The sequence below is a fragment of the Centroberyx affinis genome, unplaced genomic scaffold (genome assembly GCF_046629955.1).
Source record: "Centroberyx affinis isolate AG114_WGS23_722 - 3 ecotype Tasmania unplaced genomic scaffold, CSIRO-AGI_Caff_v1 ptg003756l_1, whole genome shotgun sequence".
In the NCBI taxonomy this organism is placed as follows: Eukaryota; Metazoa; Chordata; class Actinopteri; order Beryciformes; family Berycidae; genus Centroberyx; species Centroberyx affinis.
The window spans coordinates 31,751-49,145 of record NW_027281633.1 but is presented as its reverse complement, the minus strand read 5'-3'; the positions used below and the strand labels follow the sequence as shown (position 1 = coordinate 49,145).

Genomic DNA, 17,395 nt, shown 5'->3' with positions numbered 1-17,395 from the left:
ATCTTTTTTTTTATTATTAACACCAATAACATACCAGGCTTAATGTTTCTGGGCTTGTTTTGATCCTATTTTTTTTGTCTTATTCCCAGCACACTTCCAAACTAGGCCTACTGGCTAAGTCACTGGTTCTCAAAGTGGGGTGCGGGGTTCTCTTGAGGGGGTTTCAGGGGTCTTTGAAGGGGTTCCAGTGGGTCTTGAGGGGGTTCCTGGGGTTCTTGAGGGGGTTCCAGGGGTCTTTGAGGGGGTTCCAGGGGTTCTTGAGAGGGTTCCAGGGGTCCTTGAGGGGGTTCCAGGGGGTCTTGAGAGGGTTCCAGGGGTCCTTGAGGGGGTTCCAGGGGGTCTTGAGAGGGTTCCAGGGGTCCTTGAGGGTAACAGTGTAGACCGTTCTATAATTCAGCTCTAAATCAACACCTAAAATCATTTTTTATCAAACGGGGGGCCAATCTATGGGCTAATGTGTATCCGTTTGGGACATGACAGTAACATGAAAATGTTTGCGAACCCATTATTTAATAGAATATATCAAGCAGAGTTACCTTGATCGGTAACCTATTACATGAATTTGAATCTCTCTGTAAAGTGCAGTATGGATGTTTTTAAGGTTGATCCAAGTCTGGTTCCTTCCTCCATCTCAGATCGTTTGACTGTTAATGAGCCAGAAAGCAATATAGGCTTACTTCTACAATTCATTAATAAATCAACTAAAGTCCTCACACATAGGTCTCTGGGACAAAATCTGATCTAATGGGGGTTCATGGCCCTAATGTGTCTATTTGGGGGACCATGACATGAAAGCGTTTGAGCGCTCCTGCTTTCAGAGGAAGCTCCAGATGATTCACTCTGTCTTTTGTCCCACTGTAACAAGCCTCCAGCACCAGACATGAGCAAGGTGCAAATATAAACTTGGTTACGGTAATCGTGTCGATAGCAGGTCAGATAGCTATAGCAGTAAAGGAGATAACACTGAAAATGCCATCATGTCCCATGTAGGAGACGGGGTAAAGTCCTGCTGTGTGGAGCCGGTGGACTGTGGACTCAGAGGGCTGCTGAGCATCTGATGGAGGACTGCTTACACTGCCAGGCAGGTGGTGAGTACTCAGCTCTTAATACCAGTGATTTTTGGGGTTTCAATTTAGCTGGGAAGGCAAACTGATGTGTCCGTCCATGGTATAGTTGTAGAACTAATTATTCACAGGAGGATGATTTCCTTTCAAACTCAAGTTTGATGAAGACAACCGGATTATTTATCATTCTGCTGTATAATTTCACATCTACAGGGTTTCATTGGAAAACTGAAGATATCTTGGATGTTCATTTTTGCAGCATCATTCAGACAGGCTCCAGGTGTTTATCGTCACACCAGATTTTCTGTGTGAATCGTGATCGACCTCACTCACCCCCCCCCTGCTATGAAGGAGTGGATGAAATGGTTCCATTTTTAGATTTCTATTTTTACACCGCCGAATTGATATTAAATTTAGTGGTCTATTTTTTGTTCTATTGTCAGTCGCAAAGCTAAGACAGATCTGGGGCTCGCGGGGACAGTGGAAAACAAGGTTTTTATGGTGCCACACAGAAACCGACGTCATTGAGCTGATAAGATTTTGAAGAAGTAACTTAGATGAAGTGTCTGGAAGTTTACAAAGTGCTTAGCTTCATGTGAACGGCTGTCTTAATGTTGCTTGGTTTGGAGACTGCCACCAAGGGGCCTCACCTCAAAATCTTCAGGATTTTGGTATTATAATGTCAAATTTCCTGAATTAGCAACCTGACAAAATCCAATTCTGTCTTCATTATTAATACAATGTTTACTGCATGTTTGTTGGTGAAACAGAAGGTTCACTTAGCTTAGACAATATGAATCAACACTTGTGAACATGAACAATTTTAGACTCTAATCCGTGTTGCTGTCGAGAGCCAAAGCCCTGAGCCGCCAAAAATCTAATAGATTCTGACTTCATCGGTTCAAATATTTGTTTGAGCTTTTACCTCCAAAGAAGCTTTATTTCTTTGTAGAGCTACAGTTAAGAATGTGTAAATATCACCAAATCTCTATAAAATCTCCTTGGATTCTTCAGAAATTCTGTTTCCCGTTCGCTATCAGTGTAGCAGCTGCAGGATTTGTGTCTTGGTGCTCTCTTGTCTCTGTCTTTGGGAAAGATGTTCATGTTGACAAATCCAGACGGAAATTCTGTTCATGGGTGGATTTTCACTTTATGGCCACAACACAAAGGAGACAAAATATTGCCAATTTTACAAATACATCGTATTAGCTTGATTTCTTCCCCTACTGCTCTCCATGTTGAATTTGTCCTCTTTAGCAGATTGGAGTTTTAGTTAGGCCTGTACAAATGTTTCCCGGATGCAGAGCTGCTGTGGAGGTAGAAATAATCAATGAAATCAATCAGAAATCAATCAGAAATCAACAATGTGGTTCTTTGGCTCCGCCCACTGAGGTTTAACTCAACCAATGAGATTATTTCTGCTTCCAGAGCGGTCTTGCCTCCGAGAAATGTTTGTATACCTACAATCAATCTGCTCCCTTTGCCATTGTCCATCCCTGTTGAAGTTAATATTATCACCTTTAACTTATATATCATCACATCCTTTGTTCTGAGGTATGACAGTGTAGAATGAATATAAACGGCATGTACACCCTCTGCTTTTTTACCCCATAGTACATTTCTCTGGATATCTGCTCTCCTACTGTGGACTCTGAGGGCTTGCAATTTGGAAACGGAGCCTTGTGGATCTGCTGAAGCCATGACTCTCTCAGTGACCGGTCGATCCTGGAGGACGCTCAGGCTGCTCATCCTCTCCATGCTGACGCTGATGGCAGCTGTTCCTGTCTCGGCTGTGGAACCAGAGACATGTTTCTCCAGACAGCACCAAAAGGCTATTGTCAATGTCAGATTGGCCTTAACCCGACCTGGGACCGCCATGGACGCCCGTGTAGTCCAGTCGGAGCGGGACTGTGTCCTGGCCTGCTGCTCAGAGGAAGTAAAGCCAGGTTGGCAACACTTAAAAGAAATACACCAAGTATTTTGGAGTTTGGCCTATTTGTCAATTTAGCCATTAAGTGACGAGAACAGATAGACATCGAAATCATGTGACCCCAGTAGATTATTGGCTCTAGTCCTCCATGTTTACATTTTAGCATACACTTTGTTGAGTGATAGTAGACCACTAGCATTATCTCAAAGGTGAGAAAATGAGAAACTACAGCTAAATGGTAAGTAATCTGAAATGATATGTGGCCACGTCTGTCAGTTTTGTATAAGAGATTGGTTAGATTTACATGAAAATTGATAGAAAATAACGTACTGCGTACGTAGCTGTTGCACAGTGATTTTTAGTGCTAGTACTATCACACACCATAGTGTATGCTAAAGATTTAGCATGGTGTCTAAACTATCACTCAACATACTGTATGATAAAGCGTTAGCATGGAGCCCACTATCACTCAACATAGTGTATGATAAAGTGTTAGAATGGAGCACCAGAGCCAATGATCCACCAGGGACACATGGGTTATTTTGCTGTCTGTGTTCTCATCACTTCACAGGGAAATTGACCAATGGGACAATCTCCCAAAAACCTGTTGTCTTCCCTTAACAACACATTATTCATCCTGTTTAAAGGTTTCAGGATGTGGTGCTTTTTAATGTTGTAATTTCCTAAAAATGTCAGTTACTTTTTTGGGTTGCTTTAACTCCATAGCTTTCAGTAGGCTTTTAAGAACCACCTATCCCTCCAATCGATGTGGGCGTAATGTGCGTTTACTTTCACATTTCAGGCATTTAGCTGATGCTTTTATCTACGACAATCTACATAAGTACAGTAGCATGAGCTTAAATTGCTAAATCACCAGCATTACAAGCAACCGGTAGTACGGGGTAGAAGGTTAAAAACAACAGCGACCAGACCGCAATGCAAATTCCTGTGCTTCTAGAATATTCATTTATAGCAGAGAGGTACTAAGTAAAGAGGCAGAATTAAATAGGATGCTATTCAATCGTGCTGAAATTATATTAATCTATTAAAGCTGCAGTTTGTAGATTTTCAGGTTGCTAGGTTGAAAAGATTTCTTTAGTCATGTGTCATCTCTGACCTTGTTCCTAGCTATTATGTCATCTATTCACTAAGAGATGCATAGAATTGAATATGCGTATTCCTCGGTTAACATAGTTTCACGATGGCACGATGATAAATTTGCTCCAAACATCCAAGCTGCATTGCAATTAACTGTATCCCTCTGGGAGCAAAAACTACGAGCCTCAAGGTACATTTTTGGATCCAGTCTAGACGGTAGACTTTGAAAACACTGAAGTGGGTCAAAGCAAGGTTGTGTGACAGGCTTTTTATAGTGGTTTAGTAGCGATGTTACAGCTTTACTTAGCAATCTCTTTCCATTTATAAAGACGCTGCAGGGGTATTTCAGTGCTCAAAATCTTGCCAATTGAAACTTGAGTTACATTATAAAATTAGGTGGATATCATTTGATTAAGTCGAACATAAATCAAAGAGGGGCAGTGGCAGTGACATGATTGTGCCTAGTTGCCAACTAAAATGGCCTTTTCAAATTGCAAACACTGACACACATAATATAGAAAACCCTACATTTAACTTGGTCTGGATTAAATTAATTTGCTTCCTCAAAGAGAGAAGATTAATGCTGCAGAATTAACTTCATATAAATATTTTTTACAGGTGCATTCAAAATTCATCCTTTTAGCCCAGTTGTGGTACAGAATCATTTGTGTCTGATTTTTAGTAGCTTTTGTATATTTGTTTCAAGCTAGTCTGTAATTGGTTGGTTTTATCTCACTCCAGTTCCACTCCAAGAATATCAAATATATCTACGTCTACATATACATCCATACTTTACTACTCAATGTACCTATTCCAAACTAAGACCTACTGCTAGTTTAATCTAAACTACGCCTGTGAATTCAGCCAATGAAATATTAAAACATGCAAAAGTCAAAACTGAGTCATTCAAAATCAATGCACCAGTAACATTCACTTTGCCTTTATTGATGACGCCATGTCTAACAGTCTTGTCTCTTTCACCTTAAAGGAGCCAAGTGCAACATGGCTGTGTTCAACTCCAACAAACCTGCCAGCACTGATAACTGCTACCTGTTCCACTGTGAGACAGAGCAGGACTGTCCTTTAACCAAGGCTCAGGACGGCATCAACACATACGACATCTTCAAAGGTAAATCAACCTTTCCTTTTCATCAAGACTTACTCTTCGTATCTTTTAGGGATGGGACGATATTTTTATGACGCAATATGCGATACAGGGTTTGCAATTCGATACAACCACGATATGGTGTAACAAGCAGAAGTTCAATGACAACAAAGTATGACTGTACAGAATTATTTTTATTTCTGAGCCATAACTCTGACTAGAAATGCCATTGGCTTGCTAGAATGTAAACAATGAAAACAATTTAAAAATTTCATTACAAACTGCAATTAATATAATTTCGATGTAGAGCTTGTGAAATTGTCATGGTCAAGCTGTCTCATTTGTGATTACTAGAGCAGAATAAAATGGAGCTAATATTGCGATATATTTTTCTGCCCTACGATACGTATTGTCAGTTTTGTATCGCGATGTATTGAATTTCGATATATCGTCCCATCCTTACAGTTTTGTATTGCGATATATTGAATTTCGATATATCGTCCCATCCTTACAGTTTTGCATCGCGATATATTGAATTTCGATATATCGTCCCATCCTTACAGTTTTGTATCGCAATATATTGAATTTCGAGTTTTGCATCGCGATATATTGAATTTCGATATATCGTCCCATCCTTACAGTTTTGTATTGCGATATATTGAATTTCGATATATCGTCCCATCCTTACAGTTTTGCATCGCGATATATTGAATTTCGATATATCGTCCCATCCTTACAGTTTTGTATCGCAATATATTGAATTTCGATATATATCGTCCCATCCTTACAGTTTTGCATCGCGATATACTAAATTTCGACATATCGTCCCATCCTTAATATCTTTTCTGTGGAGCATTTGTCTTGTGTACTGTGATTTGAACCTTTCAGTCTGTCCTCTCTCCTTCCACAGGTTTGATTCATCCTACCACGTTGAGACCCACCACCACCACCACCACCACAGAGCAAACGACTACCGCCACCACCACAACGCCGGCCCCGACTACCCCGACCACCGCCCGACCGACCACGACTCCAACCACCCCCGCGACGCAGCCGACCCCAGCGGCGACGACCCCGCAGCCCTCCACCACCCCGACTACCACACCGCCAGCTACCACCGCGACCACAACTACCACGCAGGCACCGAGCACCACAACCCAGCCCACCACCGCATCGACCACAACACCACCACCACCACCCTTAATCATCCTAGCCACATTGCCTGTGGTAACCCTGCCACCTACTACTACTACTACTACTACTACTACAACAACAACAACAGCAGCTTCTACTACTCCAAACCACACTCCCCCCAGGCCAGCCAGTGAGGCGCTAGCCCCGTCCGCCACTACGAATACACCGGCTACGAGAAAGCCGAACAAAACGACCAAAAAGCAGAACAAAACGTCCAAGAAAGCAAAGCCTCATCCTGTCACCACCACCACCACTACAGCCTCCCTGCCGGTCCAGGCGACCGCGACCACTCCGCCTGCTGTGACACCCAGCAGACAGGCTGGACACAGAACTACTGCGAAACCACAGCCGGCCACTGACCCCCCCACCACCACCTCCACCACCACAACTACCACTCCTCCTACTACAACTCCTCCTGCTACAACTACTGCTATTCCTACTAGTCCACCTACTACTCCTTCTACTACTACTCCCCCTGTTACTACTACTACTCCTCCTCCTCCTCCTAGTACTACTACTACTACTACCACTACTACTACTACTACTACTACTAGTACTACTACTACTACTACTACTACCACCACCGCTGCTGCTACTACAACCACAACCACCGCGATTGCCACCGAGCCGTACGCCACAAGGACAACTCCGGCAGCGGGACTGGTCATCGTGCCCAAAGGTGCCGTCCAGTCCGACCACACGCTCCAGAACCCGGTGTCGGTGGAGAGCGTGGGGCAGGGCAAGGCGGTGGCGGCACGCGGGGCGCTGAAGAGCAGCCTGGTGGCGTTCATGGTGCTGGGGCTGGCCGTGCTCACGCTGGCCCTGGCCGTGGGCGGACGCAAGGCGATGGAGTCCTTCGACAGGCGCCACTACACGAGACTGGAGCTCAATGACCTGCACTATGAGGTGTGAGCGTGACCGGTGCGCAACGCAACGCGACACACACACACACACACACACAGACACACACACGCGCACTCACACCCTCAAAGTCTTGCTTTTCAAGACAGAAGCTCAGAAGGACATTGCAAGACTTGTCAAGTTTGTTTCAAATTGTTCATCGGATATTTTGGTTTCTAAATAGAACACAGTTACATGTTAATGGAATGTCTACTTCACTATGTTAAAGGGGCATTATGTAATTTATGACCTCTAGCGACCTCTATTGGTGACCAGGAGGAACTGCAACAACATTGACCGATCTCTGGCCCACTTGTGCCCTTGATCTATGGTGGTACATAAGGTAATATATCACCATGCAAACCACTGGAATAATAATACTGCTTTGTGATTTGTTTTTTTGGCTCGAGAACGAGGCTTTTTAGCTTTCGTAGCCAAGTTGTGGCTTTCGTGGCCAAGTACTCGCTGAGTCCCTATCAACCCCCGCAGATATATTATGGTCATTTTGTGCTATGGGGCAGTAAAATTGTACTTATTGCCCCTTTAACTGTAGAGAAAAACTTCAGATGGCTATGGAATACAAAGAACAAACAGCAATATTTTTATTCCCCAAACTCAGGAAGCCTCTGAAGTCTAGCTAATATAGAGACATAAGGGATTATATAACCAGACACCACTATGTACATTAGGCCTAATGGTTACAAGGCCTTTGCCATGGGGTTAACCCTTTGTGTATAAGGTGTACACCTGCATGTCTTTTTACTTACACATGCTTTGTACCATAGCCATATGAGCTTGTGATTCCTTCTTAATCACCGACTCAGTCTAGATGTCTGACTTAACTCACTATTTCACTGTGTTGTTTTGTATTTTGTCCACATACTTCTCGTTTCACATGTGGATGAAATTTTAACGATGGATGCAATTCCTTGAAAATTGATGCACTATTGTATCCTGTGTTTTTTGATATGATACGCTTCTTTTTAAATAGTAAGATTGTTTTAATAGTGAAGAGTACACTGGCCACACACTATTTTCCTAAGTAAATTTGTATTGTATGTCAGTGTACAAGGGAGCGTGCAGACTGAGTGCACTAACCAGTGTGATTGACAATACTGTACCTGCTGGTAGGTTAGCTGGAGCTTCATTACACCACTAGGTGGCAGAAGCCACCCTAGGAATCACCTCTGATGTTGGTGTTGGCATGCAGAACAGCCACTGCTAAAATCACCAGGCGAAAGCATGGAACCAAATTGAATAGGCCTGTAGTTGCACAAATTCTCAGTTGTCATCACTTATATTGCTTTAATTTTTACAATGTCAAATGAAATTGATGGTAATAGTTTGGTCTTGTTTTGTGAAGTGATGCTTTTGCATAATTTTGGACTTTGATGTTTTGTTCTTGTAAGAATTAAAATGTGATTTTGGAATAAATCATGTTGTCATCGTCTCATTGGGTTGCTTCCTGTATAACAGCAAACACACTGAATGTCTGTGTTGACTTGCCTTAAAATGCCCTTTCTCTCAATAAACCCCAAACTAAATCGGATTCATTTTCTGTAGCATTGCAGTTAAACACAGAGTATTAGACAGTGACAGATGTTATGTAACCAGTGATGTAGTGGTAAATAAAAGGGTGGGTAAACTAGTGGGAGATCACCATAAGGCAAGCAAACACCAACGTAAAACAAAAAAAAAATCTATTATATTTTCAAGAAAACATTCATTTATGCCTTTTATCCTTAAAAGACCCTATTTTCATATCAAATGGATCAGTTTGATACTACTTACTATGATGTATAGTATGAATTTTACTCCTAGAGATTTATATAAGCCTAAAAAGGTGAGTAAATTGGTTTTAGGTGGTTTTACATTCCTGCTTGTAATAACTGAAGTGGATGTGTTAGTACTTACACAAGAAGGTGAAGTTGTACTTCAGGTTGCAGCCCAGATAAGTAGGATGCTGACAAGTTAGTGGCAAAGTGTTCAAACATGTAGGAAATAGTGCTTATTTACTTTTCATTTTCTTGACACTCTAGACATATTAGACTGTGTAAATAGACACTGTGTACAGTGCTCTAGAAAATAAGGTAATCCAGCACTAGGCTATTCAGGGTCGAAGGGGTTTGCTAATGTTGGTCGAAACTCTAGCTAGTACTCTTGTGAGAAACTAGTCCCACTGGAATGTGAATCTTAGCACTGAACCCATGGCTGTACAACACTGTATTGGGCTTTTTTAGCACCAGGAAGGTGTTTGTTTCATATTTAGCACTAGTTAAACGTGTAGGCGCCGGGGCGTTTTCCGTGTTGTAATATTATCTCGGCTTGAGAGCATGAAATCACTACAACAATAGACAACATTAGAGCCGAGCAAGGGGGACGCGCGGGGGAGGGGGGGGGGGAGCAGTTTCCTCCCAGCGGAAGGAGACGGATCTCCTGCAGGACAATGTGAGAGAGTTGAACCAACGCAGCTAGCTAGCAAGCCAGGATGGAAGTGAGAATAATTTGAGCCACATTATATTGTAACCAAAGTATTGTTGGAAATCCACCATTCTGCAAGAGAAAGAGGACGCAGCGATGGGAATCTTGCGTTGAAGAGAAGCGGCAGGGCCAAGAAAAGGGAGAAAGATGGGTGCCGTGCTACGGAGTCTGTTGTTGTGTAGTTTTTGTTTTCTGATACGAGGTGAGTTTTGATCGACCTTTCGCTCTATTTTTCGTTTTGTGTAAAGTTTGTCTATTGTCCCTAGATATGCAAACCGTTGTTTACAACGGGAAAATAGCTTGCATGAACAATCGTAGGGCCAAGGCCCACTCAGGGGTTTGATTTCTTCTGAGCAGCAAGCTAACATTAGCCAGCCAGGCAGCTATGCGTGCGTCTATCTTCAGTCTATTTGCTGGAACAGAGGAGAATGAAACCACAGAGCTTATGTTAGCTGGTAAAACCTCACTAGAGAGACTTTATAGCGTTGGTTTCTTGGTAGCCACTCTGGGTTCCATATTTTCTGAAGCACAAGTACAACATGGTTGATATTTTAGCTAGCAGCTAGCGTTAGTTCACTTGTGATTTTGTAAACATCTTAAAATGATCAATGGGAATGTTAGATTCAGGGAAAGCCAGTCAGCACAACTAATGGTGTGATTAGCAGGTCATTCACGTTAGTATTCACCTGGTTGAGCAAACTGGCGAGCTAGCTGTGTTTAGTTGGATATATAACGTTAGATACTTATAGGGACTTGCCACTCTTTATGCTCATCCTATTTAGAAAACACAATGAATGCATACATCATCAAATCAGTGCATAATCCATTGACCAAGCTAGGCCAGTTAGTAGTACCTGGCATGTTGTGGTATTTGTGTGTGATGCTAGCTAGGAAGCAAGCGAGCTAATTTCGAAGTTTACTTTCTGCATAGGCCCAATTTTTCATATGGTTATGTGCTGCTCGAAGGGAATTAAGTTACGTTATCATTCTGTCTAAGGTAACAGCAACTAGAAACTCAACCACAATGGGAAAGTAACTCGACAAATTGTAGCTTGTTAGGTTTTTGTTATCAGCCGGTGCATTCTACCTGAACAAATGGCTCCCCTTGTGCTTAGTTGCTTTCTGCCAAACCAAGTCTGCTGTTTGCAAAATGGAGATACTGGGCACTCTTTTAGTTTATTGAAATGTTTTGTTGGCGTTGAAGTTCAAATGTTCTGGTTGTATTTGATGTATGGCCAGCTATGATGTTATGAAGATAAGAATAGACTGAGGGGAAATCACTATTTGTCCAACTTCCAAGTGTCAGCCATGCGAAGACACAGCAAACACGGTTTCGAAGCAAAACAATAGCTAATATCTTTCATCACTTAAGGAAGTTTTAAGAGGTGAATGTGTTTACTGTACATGTTTCCTACTCTTAAAGCCATTTTGTCACATCTACAACTATGACAAAGCCGTGTTTATGCAGAATTGCAGTGTGACATTAATCATTTGTTGTGAGGAGAGGTAGAGCAGCCAGCTCACTCCATCTGGGAGCCATATTGGGGCCACAAGTAAGGGAAAGCAGTGGAGTGGTCTAATTTTGATTCAGTTTCCTTAGAAAATGACTGGGGACTGCTTTGGATCAGTCATCCAAGAAACTATTGAATAGGAAGCTGGATGTTTTCCATCATTGGTTAACATTCAAGTGAGTTTCTTGAACTTGTTCAGTGTAATTTGGAAGTAGTTTTTAGAAACTAGTTTTTATTACACAGGTGTAGCCTGAACCGCGTATAGCTCAAGTATCTGACTTTACCTGTGTCTGATTGTTGTCAGTTTTTTAGCTGAACTTTTCAACTTTAATTAAAGGCATGTGCCGGGTTCCAGATTTTTGTCAGTTATTCTGTAGTTTCAACAACCAAATAATCAGTTATTCTGTTTATGCCATCTTTCATCAGTCATTTTTGTAAAGGCGGGAAGTTAGCATGAGCCAACAGCCAAATGTTGTTAAATGTTTGGCTACGGTTGGTAAGTTTGTCTACTTTGGCAAATAACTAACTGTCCTTTGGAAGCTTCTTTATATCGTAAAAATCAGTCACAGAAGTAGCAATTGAGACTCTTCCAGCTGCTCTGGCCAGAGGGCAAAAAAAGTTAGACATGCCCTACAGTACTGGGCAATGTTTAGTTTGAATTCAACACACTTTGCTTTGATTCTAGGCTTATCGATTTATGGAAAATTCATTAAGATAAAAACATTTCCTCATTGTTCAGCTTGAAAGTTTTAAAAAGTCCAGAAATGGTGAGTGAACTTCAGAATTTGAGAGTTTATTATGAAGCTCTCATAGTTGATTATTGTGACACATCTCTATTAAATATATGGTCATACCCCAAAGAGAATGAAAGCTGCTGCTTTCTGTTGGTAAAAAAAAAAAAGGACATTTACAATGGCCATACACTAAGTGTCCCAAAAAGCAAATTTCCTTATATTTATGCTTGGCAGAGCTGGGTAGTAAGTTTGGAAGAACTTCAGTACAAGGTTTTGATGTTCTGTGAATTTATAAATATTTGGAGAAGGAAATTCCCCCTCAGTGGAAAAAAACATGCAGTCGGTCGGAGGCATGGGGCTCGGGGTGACCTTACTAGTGATCCGATGGCATGTAGTGGTAGATGTGTCAAATTGGGGTTAGGCGCCGTGCCAGGATCCAGCAGAGGTAGCGCGAGTCCCAGTCCGCTTCTCACCTCCTGTGCATTTCATCAATGCATCATGTCTGCAGGACTTAAACGGATCTTAGCGGACTTCTTGTTCTTTAAGTCGTTTCGATTTCTAATCCAAAAAGCGGTTTGTTGAGGTCTGAAGCAGGTATAAGTTGAACTGGATCAACATATGACTTTCTTTTCTACAGTTTGAGCAACAGTTTTTGAATTCTCTGTTTCATCTTTTCCAGGAGTGCCGCTCCTATTGTATGCAAACCGGCGGGACCTGCGGCTCGTGGATGCGGCGCACGGGAAGGCCAACGCCACGGTGGTGGTGGGGGGGCTAGAGGACGCCGCCGCCGTGGACTACGTCTACTCCCAGGGGCTCATCTACTGGAGCGACGTGAGCGAGGAGGCTATCAAACGCACTGTTTTCAACCAATCAGGGGCCAGCGGGGTCCAGACCGTGGTGGTGTCGGGCCTGGCCTCCCCGGACGGACTGGCCTGCGACTGGCTAGGTAGCAAACTTTACTGGACAGACTCGGAAACCAATCGGATCGAGGTGGCGGAGCTCGATGGATCTTTGCGAAAAGTTCTGTTTTGGCAAGAGCTCGATCAGCCGAGGGCGATAGCCTTGGATCCAGGAAGAGGGTGAGTACCTGGCTTTGTTAGGCTTTGAAAGCCCGAGCAGGAGGAACGGAGGGGTGTGTTTCTGACTGCTTTGTGAGGGTCACCTTTGTTTGCAGCGCTATCCCGGCCCTGGATTGGGTTGCAAGGTTGCTGAGCCTTTCCTAGAACAGGCCGGTGTCCGCCGAATTCCCCAGCAAAATGAACAAGAGTGTCAGTGTTGTGTGTGTGTGTGTGTGTGTGTGTGTGTTTTTTTTTTTTTTTTGTGCTGTTCTGAGGAAGGGGAGCGGCGAGGTTCTCGGTGCCGGCAGCCGAGGAATGTCTTGTATCAGCTCGAGATAGAGGGGGCATCTGCCTCAGCCAGTGAGCCAGCAGGAGGGTAAACAAAGCCAGGTCACCCAGCAGCGGCATGCCTCTCGAATTACCTCACCATTCACCTCTGACAGTCAGCACTGGGAGATGATGCTGGGCTGACGGTGTCGCTGAGGGTTCTGCATTTGCGGTTGCTTTCTAGCGGCGTTTGTATCATTCTGTCAGTTACAAAGTGCAGCAGATGATCAAAGAATTCATTAACTCTTCCAGTCTTAACAATTAGATGTGTGATGGTTCACAAAAGGTTCAAGTTTCAGTACTTTGTTGCTCAACTAAGCTTCCCAGGAATTTGTGTTCAGGACAGACATCAGCACATTATACATATACCCCATTATAATACCCATCACTGATGATGGCAACAAATGCACAGATGAGTCAGGGAAGTTTAGCAAATACCTATAGAAGTGCAAAAAGTGGCAAATGTCAGTGAAGTAATGAAACCCCTGGAGGACTTTTTGCACTTCTATACAAGAAATATGAATTGGCTGGGTGAGAGCTGTCACTTAAGGCAGTGGTTCTCAACGCGGGGTCTGGGGACCACCAGGGGTCCTTGAGGTGGTTCCAGGGGGTCCCCAGCAAAATGATGAATTGTTAAACTGCACCATTATTTAATTTACAAGAAGTTAATACAATTAGAGAATGCACAAGGAATGTAGACTATTTTGGTCACTGTTATCCCTCTACCTACAGTACAGATAGTCATGGAATTCTGGACAAAATCATATCTAACAATAAAAATATTCTCAGATTTGGGTGAAATGGGGGTCCGTGGGCCTAATTCGTAGTACATTAGGGGTCCTTGATATGAAAAAGGTTGAGCGTCATTGACTTAAGGAACTTTAGAGCTTTAATTATTTCACATAGGCCCTGACCATTCAACATATTACCACAGACGGTACCATTTTGAGAAAGTACGTCACGCTCGCACTAAGGCAAACTTAAAGCTTCCCGCCGGGGGCTCTTCCAGTTGTGGCTTGTATTGTCCACTAGTCACTGGGGAGACTGCTGTTGGTGTGTGTCATGCGTTTTTAACCTGGACTCTTATGGCTTTGAATTTCTCACACTGAACAAGTTAAAGCATAACTCATCACTTGCTTCCCTGTAGAGCTTCTTACAGTTTGCTTGCCTATAGGGACAGTGGACACTCCATTTTTGTTGATGGGGGAAATGTTGGGAAAATAGGCCCCAGGGTCCAAAAATGGCCGGACTGATGCTTTAAGGGACGAGAAAAGGATTGCATTCCCCCCCCCCCCCCCGAATAGACTGAGATAGACCTTTTCCCCTGTCTGAGTAAGGAATATTTCTTTTTGTTGTAGTAGATTGAAATCTGGGACCCAGGGCGGCACAACAAAAGCCATTCACTGCCACTTCGACATCCGCCCTCTCGCTTTCTGTGACTCAAAAGCTGGGGACCGGAATACTTTTCCGCTCATGTCATGTGCGAGGGAAACAATAACGGCATGATTCATACTCTCACTTGACTCTACAGTAAAGGATATACAGTATATCTGGGCGATGCTTAAGTGATATTCAGATTCACGGTGATTCAGGATGAGTCGTTCGTCCGGTTGTATTGTTAGCGCAGAGGGGGTTGGCTTCTTCTTCTTCTTTGATGGAGCCGTACAGTACACACGGGGTCACGAGGAGTCGAGCCTCCTCTAAAACAGGTGAACGACCAGGGGTTAAAGGCAAACCCTGACCGCACAGCCATCTGACATGAAACCTGATCGGTAGGGAAACAGGAACCCACTCCCCCACAGTCCCACATTGCATTGGTTTACTTTAGGTTCCATGTGAAATCCCAATTTGATTTTCCCACCAATTCCTCTTTATTTGTTCTCCTTTTGTGGATTTGTCAGTCTTATTTGAAGTGTTTTTACCTTTGATAATGCCTGTGATCGCAGTTTTTTTTTCAACTAATTTCAATCTAGCCCAGAACATTTTATCAATTAAGATACAGGCACTGTCATCTAGCTTTACTGAGACTGGTAGATGAAGATGCTTGCACACAGAAAGCTTCAAAAACGTTTGAGAATATGTGTAGGCTCTCATTGCCTAGTTGTTTGCGGTTTGTACCCTTGATTGCTGAACAAGTGTACAGCAGAATGGAGCGTGCAGACTTTAGCTGAGCTTACCTCTCAGTGTGAAGGCTGAATTTGTGTTGTAGCATCGACACACGTGCACTGTCTGACAGACGCTTGAATTTTCTCTGAGGTAAATACAGTTGGTGACACTTGCTTCAGCAGTTCAGCTTCATCATCCCATGAGAACCCACATGGATTTTCTGACCTACAGTTGCAGGCAAGCACGCACACACACGCACACAGTTCTTCTCATCTGTATATGTTGCCACGATAAATGACGCTACTTGCAACATTTTAATATCGATAACTCATTGCCACGTTCATTTTGAGACATTTTCATAATTAAAGTAAACAAATGAGACTGTCGCCGAGATGATTGGCAGGCTCTACCAGCCTGTACACTGCAATTTAACATTGTGTGTCACTGAGTAGGATTTGGCAGAAAATCTGATGGATTGCTTTATGGCACAAAGGGTTTACTTCTGAAGTAATACACACCTTTATTCCAGTTCCACTATTCTAACTGCATAGTTTCACCTTGATGTGACCTTACCTGGTCTGAATGCATGTTGGCTGTTACAAAGGGCTGATATCGGCCTTATCCTTATTCTTGCTCTTCAAAACAAACAAAGTGGAGGAGGGACAAGTAGCAACATCCTTTTTGCAACAGGAAGCACAGAAAATGGCAAATTTTTCACTATTTGCAAACAAATTGTTTTATGAAAACTCCCAAAGTTTTGTGGTATTTCTCGATTCAGTTTTCAAATCCATTTTCCAGCCTTTATTTTTGCAAACCAAAAACACAAGGTCCTAACACTAATGTGTAAGGGAACCATCATGAGATGGATATGCTCATGCTTCTCATATGTCTGCCATCACAGAATACCAGAAACTGTGAAGGAATGGCACCAATAGCATCCGCATGTTGCATTAATTCACCCACTGCTTTCATTTTCAACATCAGATGCCTTGTAGCTGGGCAGTAAAGGGATAGGTTTGTTATTAATGTAACAGTTACTACATGTATCATTTTTAAACGTCAGTATATCATTGTCAAATTAAAACAAACAAATGAGGCAAATTAGTCGCGTCTGTAGGAAAGACACGTCTGCTATTTGCTCTATTTGTGCTGGAAGAACAGCACCCTCTTCCTGTTTTGTGCCATAAAGCAGCGTCCCTTTGTGCCGTAAAACAATACAGCAGATTTCCTGGCAAATCCGACCTGTTGGCACGCTATATAAAACGCAGCGTAGAGCCGTGATTTATTAGTGCTCGCTTGGGTTCAGCTTGGCTTTGATGACTCCCCTTGGAGTTGAGAGGAACAGTAGCACATTGGTGCGGCGGCGGCGGTCTTGTGTTACACCCAACAGGCTGGGGATGAGAGGGCCAAGCAGGTGACCCAAGTGGGTAACATGAGTGTGGGAGGCGGACAAAAGGCTGGACAGGTAAGCAGACACCAGTATATGGTCGGTCACACGCAGACGGAGCTCTCCATGCTCTCCCAGAACAACCTTTCCAACCACCGGTGCCATACAATAGCCCCGTAGCCGACACTGCTGGAACCAGTTTTCCTGATAAGGGAGTGCAACTTTGGCAGACCTACTGGCAAATAAGCTCTTTGATCAACTTACAGTTTTGTATAGGGAGGTTGGTTACAGGTTTCACTTTTCTGTGTCCAGTAATAAGTGAACCAGAGAAAAATGTGGTAGTTGTAGAAAGCTGTAGAGGTGGGATGTTATCTCACTTTATCTAAACATAGTATTTGGCTGGAAAAAAAATGTCTGCCTGATCTCAGTAATTGTTGTGGCTGGTATTGTCCCATCTTAAATGCATCACGGACACACTCCTCAGCCCCATGTAGTTCGCC

General features: G+C 43.1%; 1 protein-coding gene across 1 annotated transcript in view; it reads left to right on the top strand.

Moving 5' to 3' along the window:
• Positions 1-9,866: 9,866 nt before the first annotated feature.
• LOC139662311 (low-density lipoprotein receptor-related protein 6-like) overlaps positions 9,867-17,395 on the top strand; it is a gene marked incomplete at its 3' end in the record, with an annotated part of 38,003 nt that continues 30,474 nt past the window's right edge. The window contains exons 1-2 of the mRNA XM_071540970.1: positions 9,867-9,974; positions 12,697-13,096. Of these exons, the coding sequence (XP_071397071.1) occupies positions 9,920-9,974; positions 12,697-13,096 (455 nt within the window). The remainder of the gene's footprint in view (positions 9,975-12,696; positions 13,097-17,395) is intronic.